Source organism: Colletotrichum tamarilloi (genome assembly GCF_030869305.1).
Source record: "Colletotrichum tamarilloi strain Tom-12 chromosome Unknown Scaffold_4.1, whole genome shotgun sequence".
In the NCBI taxonomy this organism is placed as follows: domain Eukaryota; kingdom Fungi; phylum Ascomycota; class Sordariomycetes; order Glomerellales; family Glomerellaceae; genus Colletotrichum; species Colletotrichum tamarilloi.
Window position 1 is genome coordinate 1,174,737 of NW_026849387.1, and position 19,331 is coordinate 1,194,067.

The 19,331-nt window shown below is 53.2% G+C and overlaps 8 protein-coding genes across 8 annotated transcripts; 5 read left to right on the forward strand and 3 right to left on the reverse strand.

Moving 5' to 3' along the window:
• Positions 1-426: 426 nt before the first annotated feature.
• CTAM01_02049 (uncharacterized protein) lies at positions 427-988 on the forward strand (the record flags this gene model as incomplete). Its single annotated transcript, XM_060518088.1, has 2 exons — positions 427-498; positions 587-988. 2 exons carry the CDS (start codon positions 427-429, stop codon positions 986-988), a joined length of 474 nt encoding a protein of 157 aa, XP_060387622.1.
• Positions 989-1,611: 623 nt separating this feature from the next.
• Positions 1,612-3,059, reverse strand: CTAM01_02050 (ribonucleotide reductase; the record flags this gene model as incomplete). The annotated part of the gene is made up of 4 exons (XM_060518089.1): positions 1,612-2,219; positions 2,273-2,606; positions 2,677-2,940; positions 3,030-3,059. 4 exons carry the CDS (start codon positions 3,057-3,059, stop codon positions 1,612-1,614), a joined length of 1,236 nt encoding a protein of 411 aa, XP_060387623.1.
• Positions 3,060-3,603: 544 nt separating this feature from the next.
• On the forward strand, positions 3,604-4,028 carry CTAM01_02051 (uncharacterized protein; the record flags this gene model as incomplete). The annotated part of the gene is made up of 2 exons (XM_060518090.1): positions 3,604-3,928; positions 3,982-4,028. The coding sequence occupies 2 exons, from the start codon at positions 3,604-3,606 to the stop codon at positions 4,026-4,028; spliced, it is 372 nt and encodes a 123-aa protein (XP_060387624.1).
• A 492-nt stretch (positions 4,029-4,520) lies between these two features.
• CTAM01_02052 (PH domain-containing protein) lies at positions 4,521-5,518 on the reverse strand (the record flags this gene model as incomplete). Its single annotated transcript, XM_060518091.1, has 3 exons — positions 4,521-5,049; positions 5,145-5,359; positions 5,444-5,518. 3 exons carry the CDS (start codon positions 5,516-5,518, stop codon positions 4,521-4,523), a joined length of 819 nt encoding a protein of 272 aa, XP_060387625.1.
• A 1,621-nt stretch (positions 5,519-7,139) lies between these two features.
• Positions 7,140-9,985, forward strand: CTAM01_02053 (uncharacterized protein; the record flags this gene model as incomplete). Its single annotated transcript, XM_060518092.1, has 2 exons — positions 7,140-7,215; positions 7,404-9,985. 2 exons carry the CDS (start codon positions 7,140-7,142, stop codon positions 9,983-9,985), a joined length of 2,658 nt encoding a protein of 885 aa, XP_060387626.1.
• Positions 9,986-11,021: 1,036 nt separating this feature from the next.
• On the forward strand, positions 11,022-12,093 carry CTAM01_02054 (bacilysin biosynthesis oxidoreductase bacC; the record flags this gene model as incomplete). The annotated part of the gene is made up of 3 exons (XM_060518093.1): positions 11,022-11,308; positions 11,423-11,669; positions 11,782-12,093. 3 exons carry the CDS (start codon positions 11,022-11,024, stop codon positions 12,091-12,093), a joined length of 846 nt encoding a protein of 281 aa, XP_060387627.1.
• A 1,009-nt stretch (positions 12,094-13,102) lies between these two features.
• Positions 13,103-14,749, reverse strand: CTAM01_02055 (uncharacterized protein; the record flags this gene model as incomplete). Its single annotated transcript, XM_060518094.1, has 6 exons — positions 13,103-13,322; positions 13,376-13,629; positions 13,683-14,210; positions 14,273-14,325; positions 14,408-14,601; positions 14,685-14,749. The coding sequence occupies 6 exons, from the start codon at positions 14,747-14,749 to the stop codon at positions 13,103-13,105; spliced, it is 1,314 nt and encodes a 437-aa protein (XP_060387628.1).
• Positions 14,750-18,397: 3,648 nt separating this feature from the next.
• Positions 18,398-19,307, forward strand: CTAM01_02056 (uncharacterized protein; the record flags this gene model as incomplete). The annotated part of the gene is made up of 2 exons (XM_060518095.1): positions 18,398-18,521; positions 18,604-19,307. The coding sequence occupies 2 exons, from the start codon at positions 18,398-18,400 to the stop codon at positions 19,305-19,307; spliced, it is 828 nt and encodes a 275-aa protein (XP_060387629.1).
• Between the last annotated feature and the right edge of the window lie 24 nt (positions 19,308-19,331).

Consider the following 19,331-nt stretch of genomic DNA (forward strand, 5'->3'; position numbering starts at 1 on the left):
CATGAATGAATTTTGTTGAAACCTTGGGAAATCACTGGTTATCATCTTGTCTTGAAAATATGCATGTTAGAATGGTGAAGTATTGGAGCTTGGGGTGACAGTCCTAGTGTGCGGCTTAAACTTGCCCCTCGCCAGGCATGCAAGGTCGGGGTACCTCAACTTGGGATGGCCGAACCCCACCAAAATTGCGTCCTCCACCAAAGCCAGGCCACCTCGACGACACCCAACGTCACTCCGACCACCACGGCGCGCACGACACCCTAGCGAACACTCCTCGAACCTACCTCCTCGAGAGACTCGGATCGCCATTTCTCAGGCGCTCAGCTACCGACGACACCTCCCAAGGACGCGCATACAGACCGGACCACCGCGCAAGGCCGTGGCCTTTTCTCCTCTCTCCACCCCCATCACTACCGTCACATCGCAATGCCGACCTACAAGACCAGCCAGGAATGGCTGGAGCAGTCGTCTCTGCTCCTCCAGGCCCGTCCGACTACCGTAAGCCTGACCCGCATACTAGCAACTCATCTGCCAACCTTGGACGAGGGAAAACGTAGCGGCGGCTAACCTCCAGCACCCCAAACAGACTAGAATCACAACAAAGTACTCCATCAAAGCAGTCAAACCCCGAAAGACCAAGACCTCGGAGGACGCCTCCGCCGCAGCACCCGCAGAAGATGCAGCCATGACAGACGCCAAACCCCCGCGCGGCTCCCTCGTCATCAAGACCTTCGACCCGGTCAGCGGCGTGGCCCTCAAATACCGCACCACAAAGGCCGCCGAGGTCTCCCGCCTCATCACCTGCCTCGGCGCCCTGGGCCGCACAATGTCCACCTCGAAACCGGCAACATTGGACGCCGCCGCCGCAAACAAGGACGAGCCGATGGCCGATGCGGGTGGGGAGGACACGCCGGCCGGCGCGGCGACGCCTGTGGAGAAACCCCAGGCTGCTGGAGGTGGAAAGAAGAAGAAGAAGGGCAAGAAATGAGGATTGGGATCGAGACAGTACTGGGGTGGTTAGTTGGAAGTGGGAGATGCAAAGCTGTTCGTGGGTAGGGGACAATATTGAGGCTGATATGTTGGGAGAGTCGCAGCCAACAGACACATCTTGGAGAACACATCACTATTCGAAAGGGCCTCAGCGAGTCTCATTGAAGCCTGCTTGCATGTGTATGCAAGACGTCTTCAGACGAATTTCAGAGGAATTTCTTAACAAAGTGGCAACAACACGAGCGCACAAGCTCATGAGAAGCAACAGATGGAAAACACTAGAACACACATCACAAAAGAGAGACGTTCGGTTGTTGTTATATATCATGTGCGATTACTAAAAAGAGAATCACTGCGGTACATTATCCATCAAAGACATTCATGCCCCATTTTCCAGTCATCCAACCAGTCCTTGGGAACCTCCAACTCCCTGTAAAATGAACCCCGCCAACGCCATGTATGTACGAAAAGAAAAACAGCTCTAAACCTCAGCTCAGGTGTGGGAAGGGGGTTTGAGTGTGGAGTGTGAGATGACGCTCTGGCAAACACCATACGTGTGCAATGTACAAGGGTATATGGGGGAAAAGGAAACAACAAAAACTTCAGACGCTCCAAGATGATTTAGAAGTCCTCATCGAAAGCGAAGTCTCCGCCGTTCTCTCCCTCAACCTTGGTCTCTTCTTGCGCCTTCTTGGTGCTGTTGAGCACACCAGCCTTCTGGTAGTCAGCGACACGCTTCTCAAAGAAGTTGGTCTTGCCACCAAGGGAGATATTCTCCATGAAGTCGAAGGGGTTGGAAGACTTGTAGACCTTGTCGTTGCCAAGAGCGACCAGGAGGCGGTCAGCAACGAACTCAATGTACTGCTTCATCAAGTTGGAGTTCATGCCGAGAAGAGCGCAGGGCAGAGCCTCAGTGAGGAACTCCTGCTCAATCTTGACGGCATCAACGATGATGTCCTCAATGACCTGCTTGTTGGGGCGGTGCTTGAGGTGAGAGTACAAGAGGCAGGCAAAGTCGGTGTGCAGGCCCTCGTCACGGGAGATGAGCTCGTTGGAGAAGGTCAGACCGGGCATGAGACCACGCTTCTTGAGCCAGAAGATGGAGGCAAAAGCGCCGCTGAAGAAGATACCCTCAACAGCGGCGAAGGCAACCAGACGCTGGGCGAAGGAGGAGTTCTCGTCGCTGATCCATTTCAGGGCCCAGTCAGCCTTCTTGCGAATGGCAGGGACTGTGATGCTAGTTAGCGATGCGCTCATGTAGGCGCGGGTTGTGTCCACGTACTGGTGTCAATGGCGTTGAAGAGGTAGGTGCGCTGCGCGGGCTCCTTGATGTAGGTGTCGATGAGGAGGGAGTAGGTCTCGGAGTGAATGTTCTCCATCATGATCTGGAAGCCGTAGAAGCAGCGAGCCTCAGGGACCTGGACCTCGCCGGAGAAGCGCTCGACGAGGTTCTCGTTGACGATACCGTCCGATGCGGCGAAGAAGGCAAGAATGTGAGAGATAAAGTACTTCTCATCATCGTTGATCTTGTTGTTCCAGTCGTGGAGATCCTTGGAGAGATCAATCTCCTCGGCGGTCCAGAAGGAAGCCTCGGCCTTCTTGTACATTTGCCAAATCTGGAAGTGAAGAGTTAGTCATCGGTCAACGAGCAAACCACTTTACGCGTCTTGCGACGCGTTCACATACCTCATGGTACTTGATGGGGAATAGGACGAAGCGCTGGCCGTTCTCCTGGAGGAGGGGCTCATCCTTCTCCTGCTCCTTGATGCCGGGAGCGATAACAATCTTGTTCTCATTCTTGACTTCTTGTGTGGGCTTTGTCTGAACATCGGTCTTCTCGGTTGCGGTGGCAACGTCGGATGTGAGGGGCTGATTCTCCTTGTCGGCGGGGTTGAAGTTGAGCTTCTTGACGGGAGACTCCATCTTGAAAGAGTCGAGGGCAGCAGCGGCCTGGAGAAGTGGTTGTTAGCGATTGCGACCATGAAAAGCGCGTGGACCATAGTCAAGCTCGGCTTAACCGAGTGGTGACGTTTACTTACCTGCTTGGACGGAGTGACTTCGATAGACATGGCGGAAGTGTGTAAAATGTGGTGGGAGAGGAGGAATGAAGGCAATTGAATGGAAGGAGGGGAAGACAAGACTTTGGAAGAAATAAATTGAGGTCGTGAGTCTGTCTTTGGCTGTGGTATTGTCGTGATTGGGAGTGAAGAAGATGTCTGTTGATGGTCGAGGAACTCTGGAAAGGCAGAGTTTATGTAGCGGGCAAGCAGCACCGAGCGCTAGGTAGTGGGACGCGTTGAGCACAGGGCAGGGATACTCGCGTTTTCGTGTTTTCTACGGAGTACCTAAGTACTTGGGTACCTCGAGCTTCGTACCTTTTTCGTAGGTGGCTATGGAAGCTGGTCTGATTGCCCAGAGCACTTAAAGCTGAATCCACGCGCCGTCAATTCCCCTCCACCCCACTGAAAAGCGCGTCTTCCAGGGGCATCGCCGGCGCGTTTCGTTCCAAAGTGGAAGGATCTTGTCTCGCTTCTCACCTTTCCACTTCCAGACCCTGTAAAGTGCCCAAGACCTGGCGCAGAAAAGTCTACCGACTGTGGTCCCAAAGGGAATATGCCAGGCCCAGCCCTCTTTTTTTGGCCCTTTTTTCCCTCTTCAACGTGCTCATCATTTGTAAGTTGGGTCGAGCTACGACGCCGAAGTGGCCGCTTGCGTTCCACCCCCCGGCACGCCAACCAGGCAACACGATGTCATGGCCGGGAAACCAGAGCAAGCTCTGTCCGGAGACTCGAGAGCTTCGGCCGAGCCACACACGTTCCAGATATCCCATTTCCGCCTACAAGCCCCATCTCCCGGCCCTGCACACGCTTCTTTGAGCTGGATTCGTCCTCGGCGTTACGACTCGACGCGTTCCAAGCCCATCCTTCCCCTAGGTACTTCGATGTCAGGTATCAGATCAGATCTGATAAACTGAACATGTCCTAGCTCCAGCTTCAGTGGAACCCAAGTGGCCCATCCAAGACTCATCAGCCATGTAATCTCGTCTAAGCATCGACAAATCCTGACTGTATGACTCTCGGCTGCGGGTCGACGCGTTGGAAACGGACTTGCGGAATTACCATCACCAGTCTGATCGTCAATTTGACCGTTGGCACGGACACCGATTTTCGGATTCCCATCCAGATCCAAACAGTTGATGTGTCACGTACACGTCAACTCTTTGCAAGGCCTTAATGTTTCTAGTGAATCGTATTAAACTACTGACAGCTTAACTAAAGCAGTGTGGGTATGTAAAAGAAAAGGTTTCGTGTCATGTTCATCTTCTTCGTCCAAGTCTTCATAAAACAAGCATGCAGAGCCAGGCAGACCAAGTGTCCGTCATCTTTTGACCATCCGTAGGCTACTCGCAAACACCAAGTGTGCTTTCCAGCCACCGCGAATTCCGACGAGTTACCCCATGTGTCGTCATCGCCAACTCCGACATTCGACTCTTCTTTTTCTTGAAAAGTATTTTTCGAGCAGCCGGTAGTCTAATGACGCGATTGACGAGCAGGTCTGTCTCTGGGATCGCGAGCCGCCTCAACATCGTCATCAACTCTCGAGCGACCTCCAAACCCGAACCAGCCTCGACCGCCGGGACGCTCCTCTCTGATTGCAGCGGCGGCTGGAGCAGTTGGTGTGCGTTCGTGGCGGCCTGCTGACATGTGTCCATTGCGAGAAGGCTCACGGCTGACGTATTCGGGCGGAGTGCGGTCGCCTTGCAAGCGATCCCATTCATCTGCCTCACTCGGGTCGACGGCTGGAATGGGAGCTCCGCTGCGCTTCAGGTTCTTCTTTCCCTTCTCGCGAAGATGCTCCTCGAGAAGGATGGCGTTCTTGGTGTTGGCGCGGAAAGCAGCATCAGCGATGTCGCCCACGAAAGGCACCAGGCCAATGACGAAATCGATAATGATGTTGAACATCATCTGGGATTTGACTGAATTTGGGAGTCCACCTTCGACCTTAGAGCAGGTTCTGAACACCATCATGGCCATGAAAGCATCGAGAACATCACCAACACTAAAGCCAACATGATGTTAGTCGTTGTCTTGTCGATAAGCCGAATGGGGACTGTGGGGGCGATGCAGCAGCAGGGGAGGAGGACAGGCACTTACGCAGGAACTAAACCGATGACGCAACCCCATCCAAATTTCACACCACAGCAGCTGAAAAGCGACTGATCGAGACGGTAGGCTCTTCTCTTGACTTTGGTCAAAACCTCGCCATCTTGCTTGGAAAGGCCAGGCGGCAAGGCCTTTCTGCGCTTCTTAACCTTGCCGTTGGGGGTACCATCAAGCCTGGTGGCGGGGACGCTCTCAAAGTAAGGGTCCTGGTGATGAGGTCAGTATATTTTGTTCGTGGATCCACCGTATCGCAGGTGAGCACAGGGCCCAGGTGTAAGAAGGTAACGTACCTCGCGGCCAAATTTGTTTTCGACCTTCTCAGCAAGAATCTTCTTGCTGACCCACTTGGCGATGAGACTGGCCATGTTTGCAGTTGTATCGTTGACGAAGTGCCGAACCTCTAGGTTGTGTGTGAGTGCCGGTTTGCGAAGAACGGTGTTTCCCAGTCACTGATAGTGATGAGTGGCGCACTAAGACAGAGACAAGCTCGTCAGGACCGTTGTTGACAAAAGCTTTCGCAAGGCGGCCCTCTGTGCTCTTGGCTTAGATTGAAGTAAGAAAACCTTGGCAAGCTGGTAGGTATTCCTGAAGGTAAGGTTGTCAAAGGTCAAGAGGTTCCAAGACGGCTGCGACAACCGAGCGAGAGGACCGGTCTTGGTGATATAAGTAGGTGTTGAGAGAAAAGCCGGGAAGCTGGCTGGCAGGGTCCGAGCTGCCAAGGTGTGGTAAGGTATGGGTTGTATAGGTGGTATGGTACTGCGTAGATCAAGTTGCCTCTTGTGCTCATTGCACACTACGTAGGTCGGTTTGTAGCTAAGTTACAAGAGGTTGGTCCCTTGGACGCTTGTTTTCCCCCGCGGGCGCCCAGAATTCCTGTTTTGACAAGCCAGGGGACCAGACTACCATCATGATGTAATTTTGTCGGTCACTGCACGCCAATGCAAGTGCCTCAGTTCCGAGAGGCCTCTTCAGTGGGGTCTGAGCAGGCTAGACCGCAGTCGTTTCACATCATGCTGCAGCGGCCAGTTGGCTGGTCTCCAATGAGCGTGCGCCGCGACTGGTCTTCAATGGCCCTGAATTGCATGCAATGCAGCACACAAAAGCACTCACGGGGCCTGCCAGCAGACTCAGCAGTGAGAGAGAGAAGAGAGGCCGGCACGTCCAGCCACGCAAGTGTGGCAAGTGATGTACGTGCACAGCCATATTGTGGCTGTGTTCTTCTCCAGAATCTTCAATGTTCGCCCCTTGAATCAAGGAAGCTCCCACCTCTCGGGTGCATTCCACCGAAGGGAAATTGTCATAGGATGAAAAGCTATTGAGGGGGCTTGCCTGTTGGCCTCCATGCTTAATTCCTTCAACAGTTGAGGCAACATATAGCTGACAGGGAGCGGTCGAGACCGGATGGAAGCGAGGTGTTGATCTGATGTGGTTGACAAGCTGGAGAGATGGGCTGTGTCATGACAGTTTGGTCGCGCAATCTATGCGCACTGTAATCATTATTGGACTCGACGTGTTATGAGACAGTGCGCGGTTTGACACCTACGGAGATGGGAAGGTTGCACCCAATCACGAGCTCGCTTAGCAGCTTGCGACCACGGCATCCAGTCAGGCATCTCGAGGAACGGGCCCACGGGGATGCCAGCTACCTACCTACCTTACGCTGTACCTTACCTACCTTACCTTAGCTGCCTGACGTTGCAGTATCTGCCATCGTCAACAAAGACGTGCAGTGCCCGTCACTACTCCGCACCCTACCTCATCCAAACTCCAAATCATCACCACCACATCTGAGAGGCCGCTTGTCAGCGCATCCGCTCCAAACAACAAACATACTGCATCCCTGGGAAGCCACACCTGTCCCGCAACTCCATCCTCCTTGATCTGCTGAATTGCCCGTCGCTGCCGATTCTCGTTGCAGCACGCGCAATCCGGTCGCAAGCGGAAAGCTTTGAGCCCGACCAAATATCAAGCCTCTCCTTCCGTACCATGCAACGGTTCCTCAACTCGACCTCAACACAGACTCATTGCCAGGAGCATTTCGCCACCTTTACTCCCTCGCCAGGTACACCCGACTAAAATAGAAACATCGTCCTTGGGACATGTTATTAGCCATCGCGCAACATGGCCGAAGAAAAGATGCAGTTAGAGGATTGTTGGTTGCCCCACACCTTGGAAGATACACGGCGATAGCTACTCAGCCTTGCGCCATCAACTCATGACAGTTGCTGCGGCAGGACTAACAGTACATAGGGTTGGACGATCTATGTGTTCGATTTATCATCAACCTACCTGAAGAAGACCTGTCGTCCGTTGCTCGCATCTGTTTCCAAATAGAGGAGGCACAATGGTTCTACGAAGACTTCGTCCGGCCACTTGACCCCACGCTTCCTTCAATGACACTTCGAAGTTTCAGTCTTCGAATTTTCCAACATTGTCCCCTACTAGCTCCGTTTTCGGTCGAGAATCATACAAAGGCTTTTGAGGAGTTCTTGCAGTACAAGACTCGAGTCCCTGTGAGGGGAGCCATCATGCTCAACGAGGCTATGGACTCGACAATCTTGGTCAAAGGCTGGAAGAAGGGCGCCAACTGGAGTTTTCCTCGCGGGAAGATCAACAAAGACGAAGATGACCTTGAATGCGCCGTTCGTGAGGTATACGAGGAGACAGGATACGATTTGCATGCTGCTGGCCTGGTTCCCAAGAACAGAGAAGACGTCAAGTACATCGAGGTCACCATGAGAGAGCAGCAGTTGAGGCTCTACGTCTTCCGCGACGTACCGATGGACACCCACTTCGAGCCACGGACGAGGAAAGAGATCAGCAAGATTCAGTGGTACAAACTATCCGAGTTACCCGCTTTTCGAAAGAAAGGAAACCAACCTCAAAACGAAGCCGCCGCCGCCGCCAATGCGAACAAGTTTTACATGGTTGCACCCTTTCTGGTCCCTTTGAAGAAATGGGTCGTGCAGCAAAAGAGGAAAGATGCTGTCAAGGCTGCCAACGAGGCGCACTTCAACCCGTACTCTCTTCACGAAGAGCCTGTCACTGAAGACGAAGTTTGGCAAACCGAACCCGCGACTGATGTTTCGACTCGGACGCCGGGCCTCGATACTCTGGAGGGTGCAACACAGGAATTGCAGCGTCTATTGAAGGTCCATCCCACGGCAGCGCAAGCAACATCGAAGCCAGCTTCTCCGGATATTGGAGCAGACAAAGGAGCATCGCTGCTCGCTATCCTGCAGGCCAAGAATCAAGCAGTCGCCCAAGGGGTCCCAGTCTCGCACCTCCCTCAGACGCCCCTCGATCATACTATTAGGCAGGCTCCACAGCCTCAAAGCCCTCATGGTCAGCATCACCCTCAGCAACGGGCACCGCTGGCGAGTTATCAAGCTCCTCCGGCATTCCCCATCGGTCCAGATGGAACACCACAGGCTTGGGCTTTCCAACAGTCTGGAAATGCTGGCTCAGCTCATCCTCAAGCCAGGCAATACGGCCCTTCAATGATGGGTGGCCCTGCCCAACTGCCACAGCCGCCCCTGAGGCATCCTCAACCATTGCCGCCTCAAGCTCAAAAGATTCTGCTGAACCGAAATGCGTTCGCCGACGGCACACCCCCGCCGCCCCCTCAACACGCACAGGGGACTGTCAACCAACCCATGGCGAATGCTCAATATCAACCAGCACACTTCCAGCAGCAAAGCCAGAGCATGATGTATCAGCCCAAGCCGCCTAGCAGTCACCTCTCTAATCACTCTATGGCACTCTTGGGAGTGCTCAAGTCGGATACAAGAACTGCTAGCCCAGATAAGGCTCGTCAAGCATACCAGCAGCCCTACGGATCCGCATCTCAGGGACAGGGACAATCGCCAATTGGACTTCATGGAAACAGAGCTCCTCAGTATCCTCAGTCGCCTAGCATGTCGGGGGCAGGCGTAGCACACCCCCAGGGAAGTCCATCCACGAGGGCCCAGCAGCCTATCGATCCTGCGCATCGGTCTGCCCTCCTTTCCATGTTCAAGAACCCTGAAGTCAGCTCCCCACCTGCCAACCAACCCGTCGAATTACCCGGAACTACAGCTAGCGCTGCTCTTTTGAAGGGAATATCTACTGTAAAGGCTAGCAATCAGGAGGTTCCCAGCCCTGTGTTCCGTGGAGTTCAGCCAGCTTCAAGCAGTCCTCTGAGCAGACCACCTCAGAGCGCTTCGGATCCAACCACTCAAGTACCCTTTCAAGGTCTATCGCTCCAATCTCAGCTCGGTAGACAAGAGCACGGAAGCCCTCAGACCATTGGAGGTTACAGCCCGAGAACGATGGAGAACAGAGGTCTCTATAATCAAGGCGCGAATAACAATTCCGCCATATACAATAATCACTCGCCCCAAATGAACCCGCATCAGATCCTCCAGCGAGCCGAGAACATGAGCAAGCCTGTTGGCCCTCGTGCGCCTGCTCTAGCCTCGGTTTTCGGGGTCGACAAGCCGGCCAGTTTGGCCAGCCCGCCGTCAGCGTCCGCTCTCCCCGCACCTGCTGGGCTGCAGCAGAAATCACAAATGCCCCCCGAACAGAGGCAGAAGCTTCTATCACTTTTTGGCAAGCCTCAGTCGCCGAGCCCCGGGCCTGGCTTTGCTCCCGAGGATAAGGGAAAGGCCAGGGAGATGATGGCTCCGGACGGGAGCATGCGATCACGTGTGGCTTCTTTGGCCTCTGCAAGCGGTCAGGGCGTACAGGAGGGCCTGTCAGAGTCTCGTCGCGGCAGTCAGACACCGATTTCTCCTGCCGACCGAAGTTTCCTGCTTGGCTATTTGGCATCAGTTGCCAATAACGCCAAGTAGGCTTCAATGCCTCGATCGAACGGTATGAAGGTGACCGAGTGAAGAGGAATGCAGGAGTTCACCGCGCGATTTTCCTGGGGTACACGCTTGATTTGTGTTTCGTAGTTCTTTTGCTTTCGGTGTTGCATTGCGACGGGTTGATGGGATTCCAAACGTTTTTTTAAAGGTGGCAAAGCATTGCTTGGGGGAGAAGGGCCAAGGTGCAGGATGGGATATCGAGGCAGGAAAACTATACCCTGGGACACACCTCATTTACCAGTTTCGCAGCAGTCATTGGGTCCAATGCTTCAGATATTAAATAAGCCACTTTGTCTTTGATTCACGCCGTAATGCTCGAGGTGAAGGAGAAGCACTGGATACCACCAGCCAGCGTTGATACATGGGCTCACCTTGCAAACCCCGCCCCCGCGCAATCCCACGTGGCTGTTTTCCCGTTTCCGGCCGTTCGCCGTGGCGTGATATTCGAGAGCGGCCCGCACCGGTCTGCTTGGGCTCTTCCATGAGTCCCTACGGTAGTACTTTGACTTAGTTTGTCAAGTAGGTATGCTTTCGTTACCCCAATCGAAAGTGGCCTGATGCTGCGTGGGACGGTTCTCTGGTCCTCTCTTTCGCTTATCCGCCCCTTCACCTCTCTCGGTATAAGCCACATGAGCAATGGGAACAGCACAGCAGAAGCCTGCTTTGAGATGTCTGGGGTGAGATACACCGAGCTTGAATTATACCAGGACTCCGCGTGTGCCATGATTTCCCATCGAATCATGTAGGTTTCGTTCAGGTGTGGCCGTCTTCTGGGCACGCCGATGACACCACTTGACTCTGGAGGCGAGCTGGCATAAGAAGTCGGAGAACAGCACACCATAGACCGTGGAGGAGAGTAACTTGTAGAAACGGACAAACACCATTTTCAACCAGAACCTTTGATTCATACTTACAACAAGCACCGGATCCGGTTATCAAACTACCCTCGTAATTGACCTTCCACAGACCCAGACTACAAAGAAAGGAAGCCCGTTAGACAAGAAGTGCCCGGCTAGCAATGTTCTTCACCACCTCCCCAGACGCCCTCTTCATCCCGCCCACGACCATCGACCCGGTGGGCTTCGGCAAGGTCGCCATCGTCACAGGGTGCGGCTCGGGCGTGGGCCTCGCGTGCGCGCAGCTGCTCCTGGCGCACCAGTACTCCGTCTGCGGGCTCGACACGCGCGAGTTCAACTACGCGCTGCTTCAGGAGGCGGACCACGGCCGGTTTCATTTCCACCGCGCCGATCTCACTGGGCCGAGGGCGTGCGAGGATGGGGTGTATGCTGCTGTTGCTTCTTTTGGGTGAGTTTTGTGTTGTTCGAGGATGCTGTTCCGGGGAGGGGGGGGGGCGGTCAAAAGAGGAGAGGAAGGGTATCGATCTGAGATATGATGATGGACTGACGGGTGATACTCCAGCGGACGTATCGACTTGCTCGTCAACGTTGCGGGCGTGATGGGATCGTTTAGCAGCGCCGACGGCGTGACGGACTCGGAGTGGGATCGGGTAGTGGCCGTGAATCTTACGGTCCCGGTCAAGATGATGAGGGCGGTGATCCCCTTTATGCTCGAGAAGAAGTCGGGCGTCATCGTCAACGTCGCCAGCACGGCCGGCATCTCGGGAGCCGTGGCTGGGATAGCGTATACGTGCAGCAAGCACGGTCTGGTTCGTTCTCTTTCTCCTATTCCTTTGCCAACTTTTTTTACTTCGCTGGGTAGACTTCTCGGTAGAAGGCCTCGAGGGTAGATCGAACATCGCTGACACCCTGAGACGGTAGATCGGCGCCACCAAGAATGTGGCATGGCGCTTCCGCAAGGAAGGCATCAGGTGCAACGCGGTGCTCCCTGGCGCCATCGACTCGCGCATCGGCAAGGCCATTGCCGCCGGCCATGGAGGAGACGAGGAGTTCGATGCAGAGGCGTACGCGCAGGTTGAGCCCGTTCATGCCCTCCACGCCCAGGCGTCCGACTCGACGCCGAATATCACGCCACTTGAGGTCGCGCAGTCGGTGGTGTTCTTGGCGACGGACCAGGCGAGAACGATTAACGGGGTGAGTCTGCCGATTGACCAAGCTTGGAATGTTGTTTGAGGAGGACGTGGTTTGTTCGGGTTCGGTGATGATATGTTTTGCCTCAGTATGTGACCTGCCTGATGTTGAATACGGACAATGGAAGACACGTTTGGGCTGGAGTTGTTTTTCAGGGTTAGTTCTATCGATGGAATAAATTTATTCCTGGTCTCCTACCAATTCGTGTAATAGCCGTTTCATATACCTAGCACAAGAGCGACACCGGTATGGTGACATCTGATTAATACAGGACATCACCTACCTCCCCGTCGATTAACCCATCACCACAATACGACGAAGATGGACAACAAATCAACAAAAAAGCTCGGGCGTTGGTTCCAACCCTATCCCTACGTAAAACCAGCGCCCCAGTTTCTTCATCACCCGTTTAACCACCAGGCTACGTGGCCCCAGCAAGTTTGCACTATACTAGGGAGACGCTCCTTCCTCTGAATCTGTGACTATATACCCTTTAGCCTTTCGTAGGAGACTGGAATATATGGGAAACTGGAATAAACAAGCAAACGACAAGAAGTCAGGTGCACTATAACGAACCACGGGGTCCTCAATACTGTGCTTATAAGGGTCCAAGACAGTGTCTTCCCTGGGACAGAAAATGAGACATCACCCAGAGTCAGGAAACAGACTTCTGCTTAGACACTCTGCTCTTATTTGACGAGTAGTTCAAGGTACAAAAGTCCCTGAGAAATACGTTTGTAGTTGGTGCTTTTGTTGATGCTGGAAAATCGGAATTAGTCATAGGTCTATTTCGTCTTCGCAGATGGACTCGAAGATCCGCAGAGTGAGTGGCATCTAATAAAGTAACAAACAAACTCGAAGCGCAGGGTATCTCTAGAACTCCGTGCTACCATCCCGCCAAGAAATATTGCATACTCCTTCCCCCAAAAGACTCAGAACAGTGGCCCTTAGGCTCAAAGGACCAACATATACCAGGGAGCCCTCAAAGATCGCCCCCCCCAATTCCAAGTTTGCTGGGAATCGTACGGGATCTGGGCTTCGTTATTCCTCATCAAACCACAATCTTTAGCTGGGAGCTTGTGTGAAGCTCTGGCCGAGTGTTTTCCTCGTCCTCTTCAGTCTTGTCCAATTTCAAAAGCTCGAAACGGTTGGTCATGGGATTCATTGGGAATCTGATCGGGGGCACTTGAGTCTGGGCTCGCTGAGGTTCGGCAGGCAAGGGCTGCGCACATTCATCGACGTCCCACTCGATTTTAGATCCCTTGTATTTGCTGCTGACATGTAAGTTTCAAAGCACTGATGTCTGGCGAGATGTACGACTCACAATCGACTCATCATGCAGGTCCGCGCAAACATGGCATTGTGCACAGAGTTCGTGTTGATGTAACAGCTTCCGCCTCGGAAACTGACAGCAATGACAACCAAGTTGTGGATGTGCTCCATATCATCCCGAATCTCCTCTTCGGTGAGCTTCGGGTCGCATCGTCGAAGGATGAGATTGCGACTGGCACCAATACCGAGCTTACTCGCAACATGGCCAGGCAATGTGAAGTGCCGATCACTCCATCGAACATCAACCTATCATTGCGATTAGCCCTACGTGACGCTGGAAACTGAACGGCGTAGCCTACTCTTTTCTGTCTGATGTATAGATCATGGCGCCGGGTATGCTCAAGGAAGGCCGCTGCGTCGGTACCATGCAAGAAAGACACATGGGCAGTCCGGTCGTACGGTCTCATGAATATGTCCAGCAGCTGACCACCACGCACAACGCCGATGATATCAGCGTGAGTTGTGCCTTCGGCGAGGTTTGAGATCAAGATAGTCCTGGTGGCCAAACGCTCGAACCGAGGCTGTACGGGCAACTGGGAATCATTCTGATCCTCGAAACCATGTTCAGGCTTGAGCTCAGGCTCAACGGGAGAGATCGTCGCCTCAGATTCATCGAGGCTGACAGGTTGCTCCTCGGCCCACTCACGCTTGACAGGTTGCTGAATAGGAAGTCGGCTTGAGTTTTGGTTTCCTCGTGTAGCCGTGGCAGTCGTCACGCGTGACTGGCCGACTGGACGTTGAATCCCATTCTGCGGAGCCTCGGAAGATGAAGTGGCGTGCCGTTCAACATTATCCTCTTGATAGTTGGACTCGTCACAGGTCAATACCTAGAAGCTCATCGCTTAGCTTGTGTCGTTTACTGGGGTCAAAAGTGGAGACCTCGACTTACAGCCAGGGTAGCTTCAGTTACACCTCCTCGCATGAGGTTACGACGCAAGTTTGCTATCGAGAAGTCAATAACTAGATCATTACCGGGAATTTGATGCCCGGAAGAAGCTGCGCATAGTATAGTTTGTGTGCATACCGAATTCTTGGGCCTTTTTGACAAGGATGTCATGCTCGGCGCGGGTAATGGTGACGGTGAGACAACTTGAGTTAGGATCATTGTCGGTGTTCTTCAAGCAGGCTTCGTCAGCAATCCTCACGAAGACGAAGGAACAGATGAAGAATGGGCAATCGTGTAAGCCGTACCAATTGAGCCCTGTTCGAGTAGTTAGCCTTCGTCGTGAGATATTATTCATAGGCCGGTTTGGGAGTGGCTCGGTTGCTAGTGCGACCGAGGTGTAAGTAAGAGGTCTTACCTTCTGATGAGGGTGTCCAGATAATTCCGGTCGATCGAGATCGTGAGATCGTTTGTAGATGCCATGGCCTTTGTATTCTCCGTGATGTCAATTGACCAAGGTCATTTGAATTTTGGAGTTGGAGAAATAATTCTGCCGTGTGTGATGTTGAGGTAGTCGCGTACGGGTAGGTACAGGTGAGGCAGGCAGCCAGAGAGCGGTACAAAGGTATCTACTTGGAATGCCTTCTTTGCCAGGTGTGGGCGCAATAGGTAGGCAGTGCCTGTTGAGGGTACCTTAGCTTTATCATCTTATCGATAAGAGTAAACTGTGGCGCGCGGGCAGGCAGTTCGTTTCCCTTATCGAGAGTGGTGGTTCGTGCTCCACCCATCCCCCGTTGGGTGACTTGGAGAGCCATCCTGCATCCTTTCCAGGCCACCTCAGGTCTAGCCAGTTTCTGGGGATGGGAGAAGGACTGCCCGTGGTCCCTGAGGCGGCACGTCATCCGGCGGGAAGTCTCGAGTCGTCCAAACCTCGTCCCTTGTTACTCAAACTCAATGTCGAGAACGGAAGCACCTTGACTGAACACGCCACAACGTAGGGGCCCCTTGGATTGGGCGCGAAAGTCACTGTAGGGATACTCTGCTTTTCGAGGTTAACTATCACGTACTCAACACTAGAATAATCCTGAAGCTATACAGACGCATAACCATGACACCCAGATAAGATATCGACTTCTTCAACACCATTTCCTGTGCTAAAGACTGCACGAATATGCATCAAGGGCAAGTCAAGCAATAGAGGATTGCTTTCGTGACGGCGATGTTGACTGGAATGGATATTCGAATTGGAAGAGGACTGGATAGCAGTGGTAATGCCTCGTTATGCGGAGGGATGCTTGGTTTAATTGATGCAGTCCAAGCAGCCCTAGTATGCACCAAAGGCCTAAAATCAGTTGTCTCAACTCATCATTGGGCAAGGTGTTAGGGATTCGCCAGCTGCTGAACCTTTATATGTCTCGGATTACAGCAATGGGTTTGAAGAAGCACCCACATTGGCACAATTGTGCTTTGCTTGATACATTGGAGCGATTGAATGAATCACTGGTGCAGTCAATTTGCCTGGTGAGGTTCCGCAAAAAAAGAGACGGCTTCAAAGACGGAACCGTTCGCCGCACGAAGCTGGGAACTCCCGGTTGATTGTCGCACCCTGTCCCAGGGATCACGACATGGGCATCCAGACTTTGAACGTCGATCCCGGCGGGACGGAAGAAATTTGCATGTAGTCGGAATATATGCCACTAGTAAGATATTAATGCAGACTTGCAGTTTCGCTCGGTCGCATGCACGAAAACGGTGCAGCAAGTACGAAAGATTGGCACGGCAAATTGGCTCTGTGTAGGCATGATGTGCACGCAAAAACCTGCTCAGAATTGATGCAAAGCGGGCCAAGACCCTGCGACTCTGCATCACTGATGCGAATGCTGACTACCTCATTCCTAGTCCTCCTGCCTCCGTACTCCGCAGACGTAGTCGCTACGAAGCACTGACGAGATGTCGGGCTGAGCGGAGGTAACTCTTAGGTGGTGTTACGAGCCACCAACATGTTAAGGTCCGAAACTGTGAGAGGCTGAGAGGCCTTCGGCGACTATCCAATGGTCTTGTGTATGTAGCTAGACGACTTGTGAGAACCCAAGCGGGCTTAAGACAGCCTGTTGGACAACACAACGGGAATTTTCTGTTGGTGGCTTTGTTGCTCGGGTCGGGGGTTGGGGAACCCGTGAGGAGATCCGACGGGATGCTCACCTCACATTAAGGGTGGCGATGGCAATAGCGGCTTGAGTCTCGGGCATGTGTTTGGGTAGATGTTTTGTCAGATTATGGAGTATTGAAAGGGAACACTTCATCAGAAGGCAATGTCATGATGGCTGCAAATCATCATGAACGGATGGAAGCGGCTGGTTATCGGTCTCGCCTCAGTCTCATGATTGATTGAAGATGTGGAGGCGCGTGTCCCGAGTAATTATTTTTAGAGGATGTCAACACGAGGGGGGGAAGGAATACGATGTGCCGGGTGGATCCCACATGCTGAACCCGATGCACCACCAGGTCGCGAACCTCCAAGTCAGTGACGCTCACGTCCGTCCAGGTCCCTTCCCTCCTATTCGTAAGATACTTTCTGCTTAGGTCAGTAAACGCTTGGGTACCTTACCTTGGAGACAAGGCATCTGAATCTGTACAGGTATGGATACCTATGCCCTCATTACCGACGAGCCTTGCATTGTTGTTTACCATTGTATAATACCCGTCCGGTTCCGACTCTTCCAATTGTGATAGAGACCTCATGAGATCTTGTTGAGTACTACTAAGGCCTCGCTCTCGAGCTGATAAAAAGAGGTCGGGACCAACGCTTTGGGGTGGCGGGGACGCAGGCCGAGGAAGGTCCAGGGCATGTCGATACGCTAGACGGTAGAACTAAAGATCCCTAGCGCAAGGAGGCAGGTACTGGTAAAAAACCGAGAAAGAGACTGGATCGAAAGACGGTTGGAACATGGCGGCTGGCGGTTGGCTGTTGGCTGTTGGCTGTTGGGTAGCCTAGGAACCTGTCTGTCCATTGTCCATTGTGACTCTGTCACGGCCTATCCTCTCGTGCGTCTCTATGAAGTACTTATGCAGATGTGCCTTTCTGTACCCGTATGCAGGTTATTTTTTTCTGCATTGGATGCCCCAGCCAAAAAATAATGTTTCCAGCCCTCTGTTTGGCTGGATTCCCTTGCTGACTGGTCCGATGCCCTCTTCTCAGCCCGGGCTGTGCTGTGCCACCCCATCTTTCTCAATGCATTGGTGTGTGGCCTAACAGGCTTCGCCCCTGTTCCCTAGGTACCTGCTGCATCGCGTTGCCCTGCATTCCCATTTTTATTGTTATTTTCTTCGTTCATACGGATTACGGCCTTGCCCGTGCCATGATTCCGTCACTACCTTAACGCGCCTTAGCCAAACTCGCACCCTTCGGCCACCACCCAATCTTCCCCTGGAGCTTCGAGGAGACGCTGGGAAATTCCCCCCGACCCCCCCTGCCCTCCCCGAGAGTCACTTGCACATTCGGGGGATGGGCCTTGGTTGCTGTGGATCCACCAAACCTAATCAATCGGAGCCCCATCCACGTTCCCTCCTGTTGAACCCGCCCCGAAATCTCTCCTCCCATTCCAGCGCCTTCTTAGTTAGCCTGCCTGCTGGTGCCTCTACTTCCTCCCTCTCCTGGTCGACTCCTCTTTCCTCCCATCCTGATGTGATTTGCTTCCCAGCAGCAATTCAAACGCCCTTTCTCGACGTCCGCCTTTTTTGCTGTTTAATTCGAAACATCGACACTCGCTTGATTCTACCCGCTCGTTTTTGGCCGTTTATTGAAAGAGGAGGAATTCACAAACCAAGCACAATTCTCCCGGGTCCCGAATTACTTGACAAGCCAACGACAACCCCCCAGGTTTTGTTATTGCGAATTTACTGCGAAAAAAGGGGTGGCCACGATCCAACACCATCTCCCTCAACCACGACTATTCGATACCGAATATCCAAAGACACCAAGAACGTCCTTCTCGACCGACTGCACTCGCTTTTTAAACCATTTTGGTTAACTTTGAAGGCCTCGACGACGTCCTTCCGCTAGGAACCTCGTCCTCAAATTCAACACACACTCATCAATTTCACCGGGAACCTACCTCCTCCCACATCGAAATGAAGGCCGTTCAGTCTCTCGCTCTCGGCCTTGCCGTCTTCACTCCTCTGGCCTCCGCCTGGCCCAAGTGGCTTCCAGATGTCGATGCCCTGGTTGTGCGGCAAAACGATCAATCCTCAACCGGTATGTCGTGCCACGTTTCCCCCGGGATCTTCCCGTCGTCACATTGTGTTTGTGAACCTCCATAGCTAACTTTACTCACCAGCTGCCGCAACTCAGACCGCGACTGCTCAGACTGGCGCCACAGCAACAGGAACGGCACAGGCGACAAACACCGGCGGCGCGAAGACCACCAACCTCAACACCGCAAAGCTTCCCACAGGCACTGAGACGGGCACTGGCACCAAGACAGGCACCAGCAAGTCCAAGGCGACCTCTTTCGATGACACAGATCCGGCTGGTGGCATTACCATGGTCACGCCAGCGGCCACGGCTCAGTCTATCAACCTTTACAAAATAGGAGACTTTGTCACCTGGGGATGGAATTACACAAACCTTCAAGCCTCTCCTACGGCCATCGATGTCCTTGTTTCGTGCTCATCCATGGCTCAGACCTGGACATTGACACAGAACATGACCTTTGCTCAGCCCGCCTCCTTCACCTGGGATTCGAGCGTGCAGGCGACCGACCCCTCAGCGCCGTTGCGAAACGACGAATACACTCTTGTCATCTACGACGCGGAATCGAGCGTCAGTGCTACCGCTCAGCCTGGCTACCTTGGTGTTTATTCCAGCTTCAAGTTTGGCATGTACAAGGCTCAAGAATACAAGCCCCTGAACGAGTGGAACTGCGCAACGTGCTCTGCTGCGTCTGGTCTCGACAGTAAGGCTCTCAGCATGGCTGTCGGTATGAGCATTCTCACGGTGGCCAGTTTCACATGGTTTGTGGCGGGAGTGGGCATGTTTTAACGACGTGTTCTATAATGACCAAAA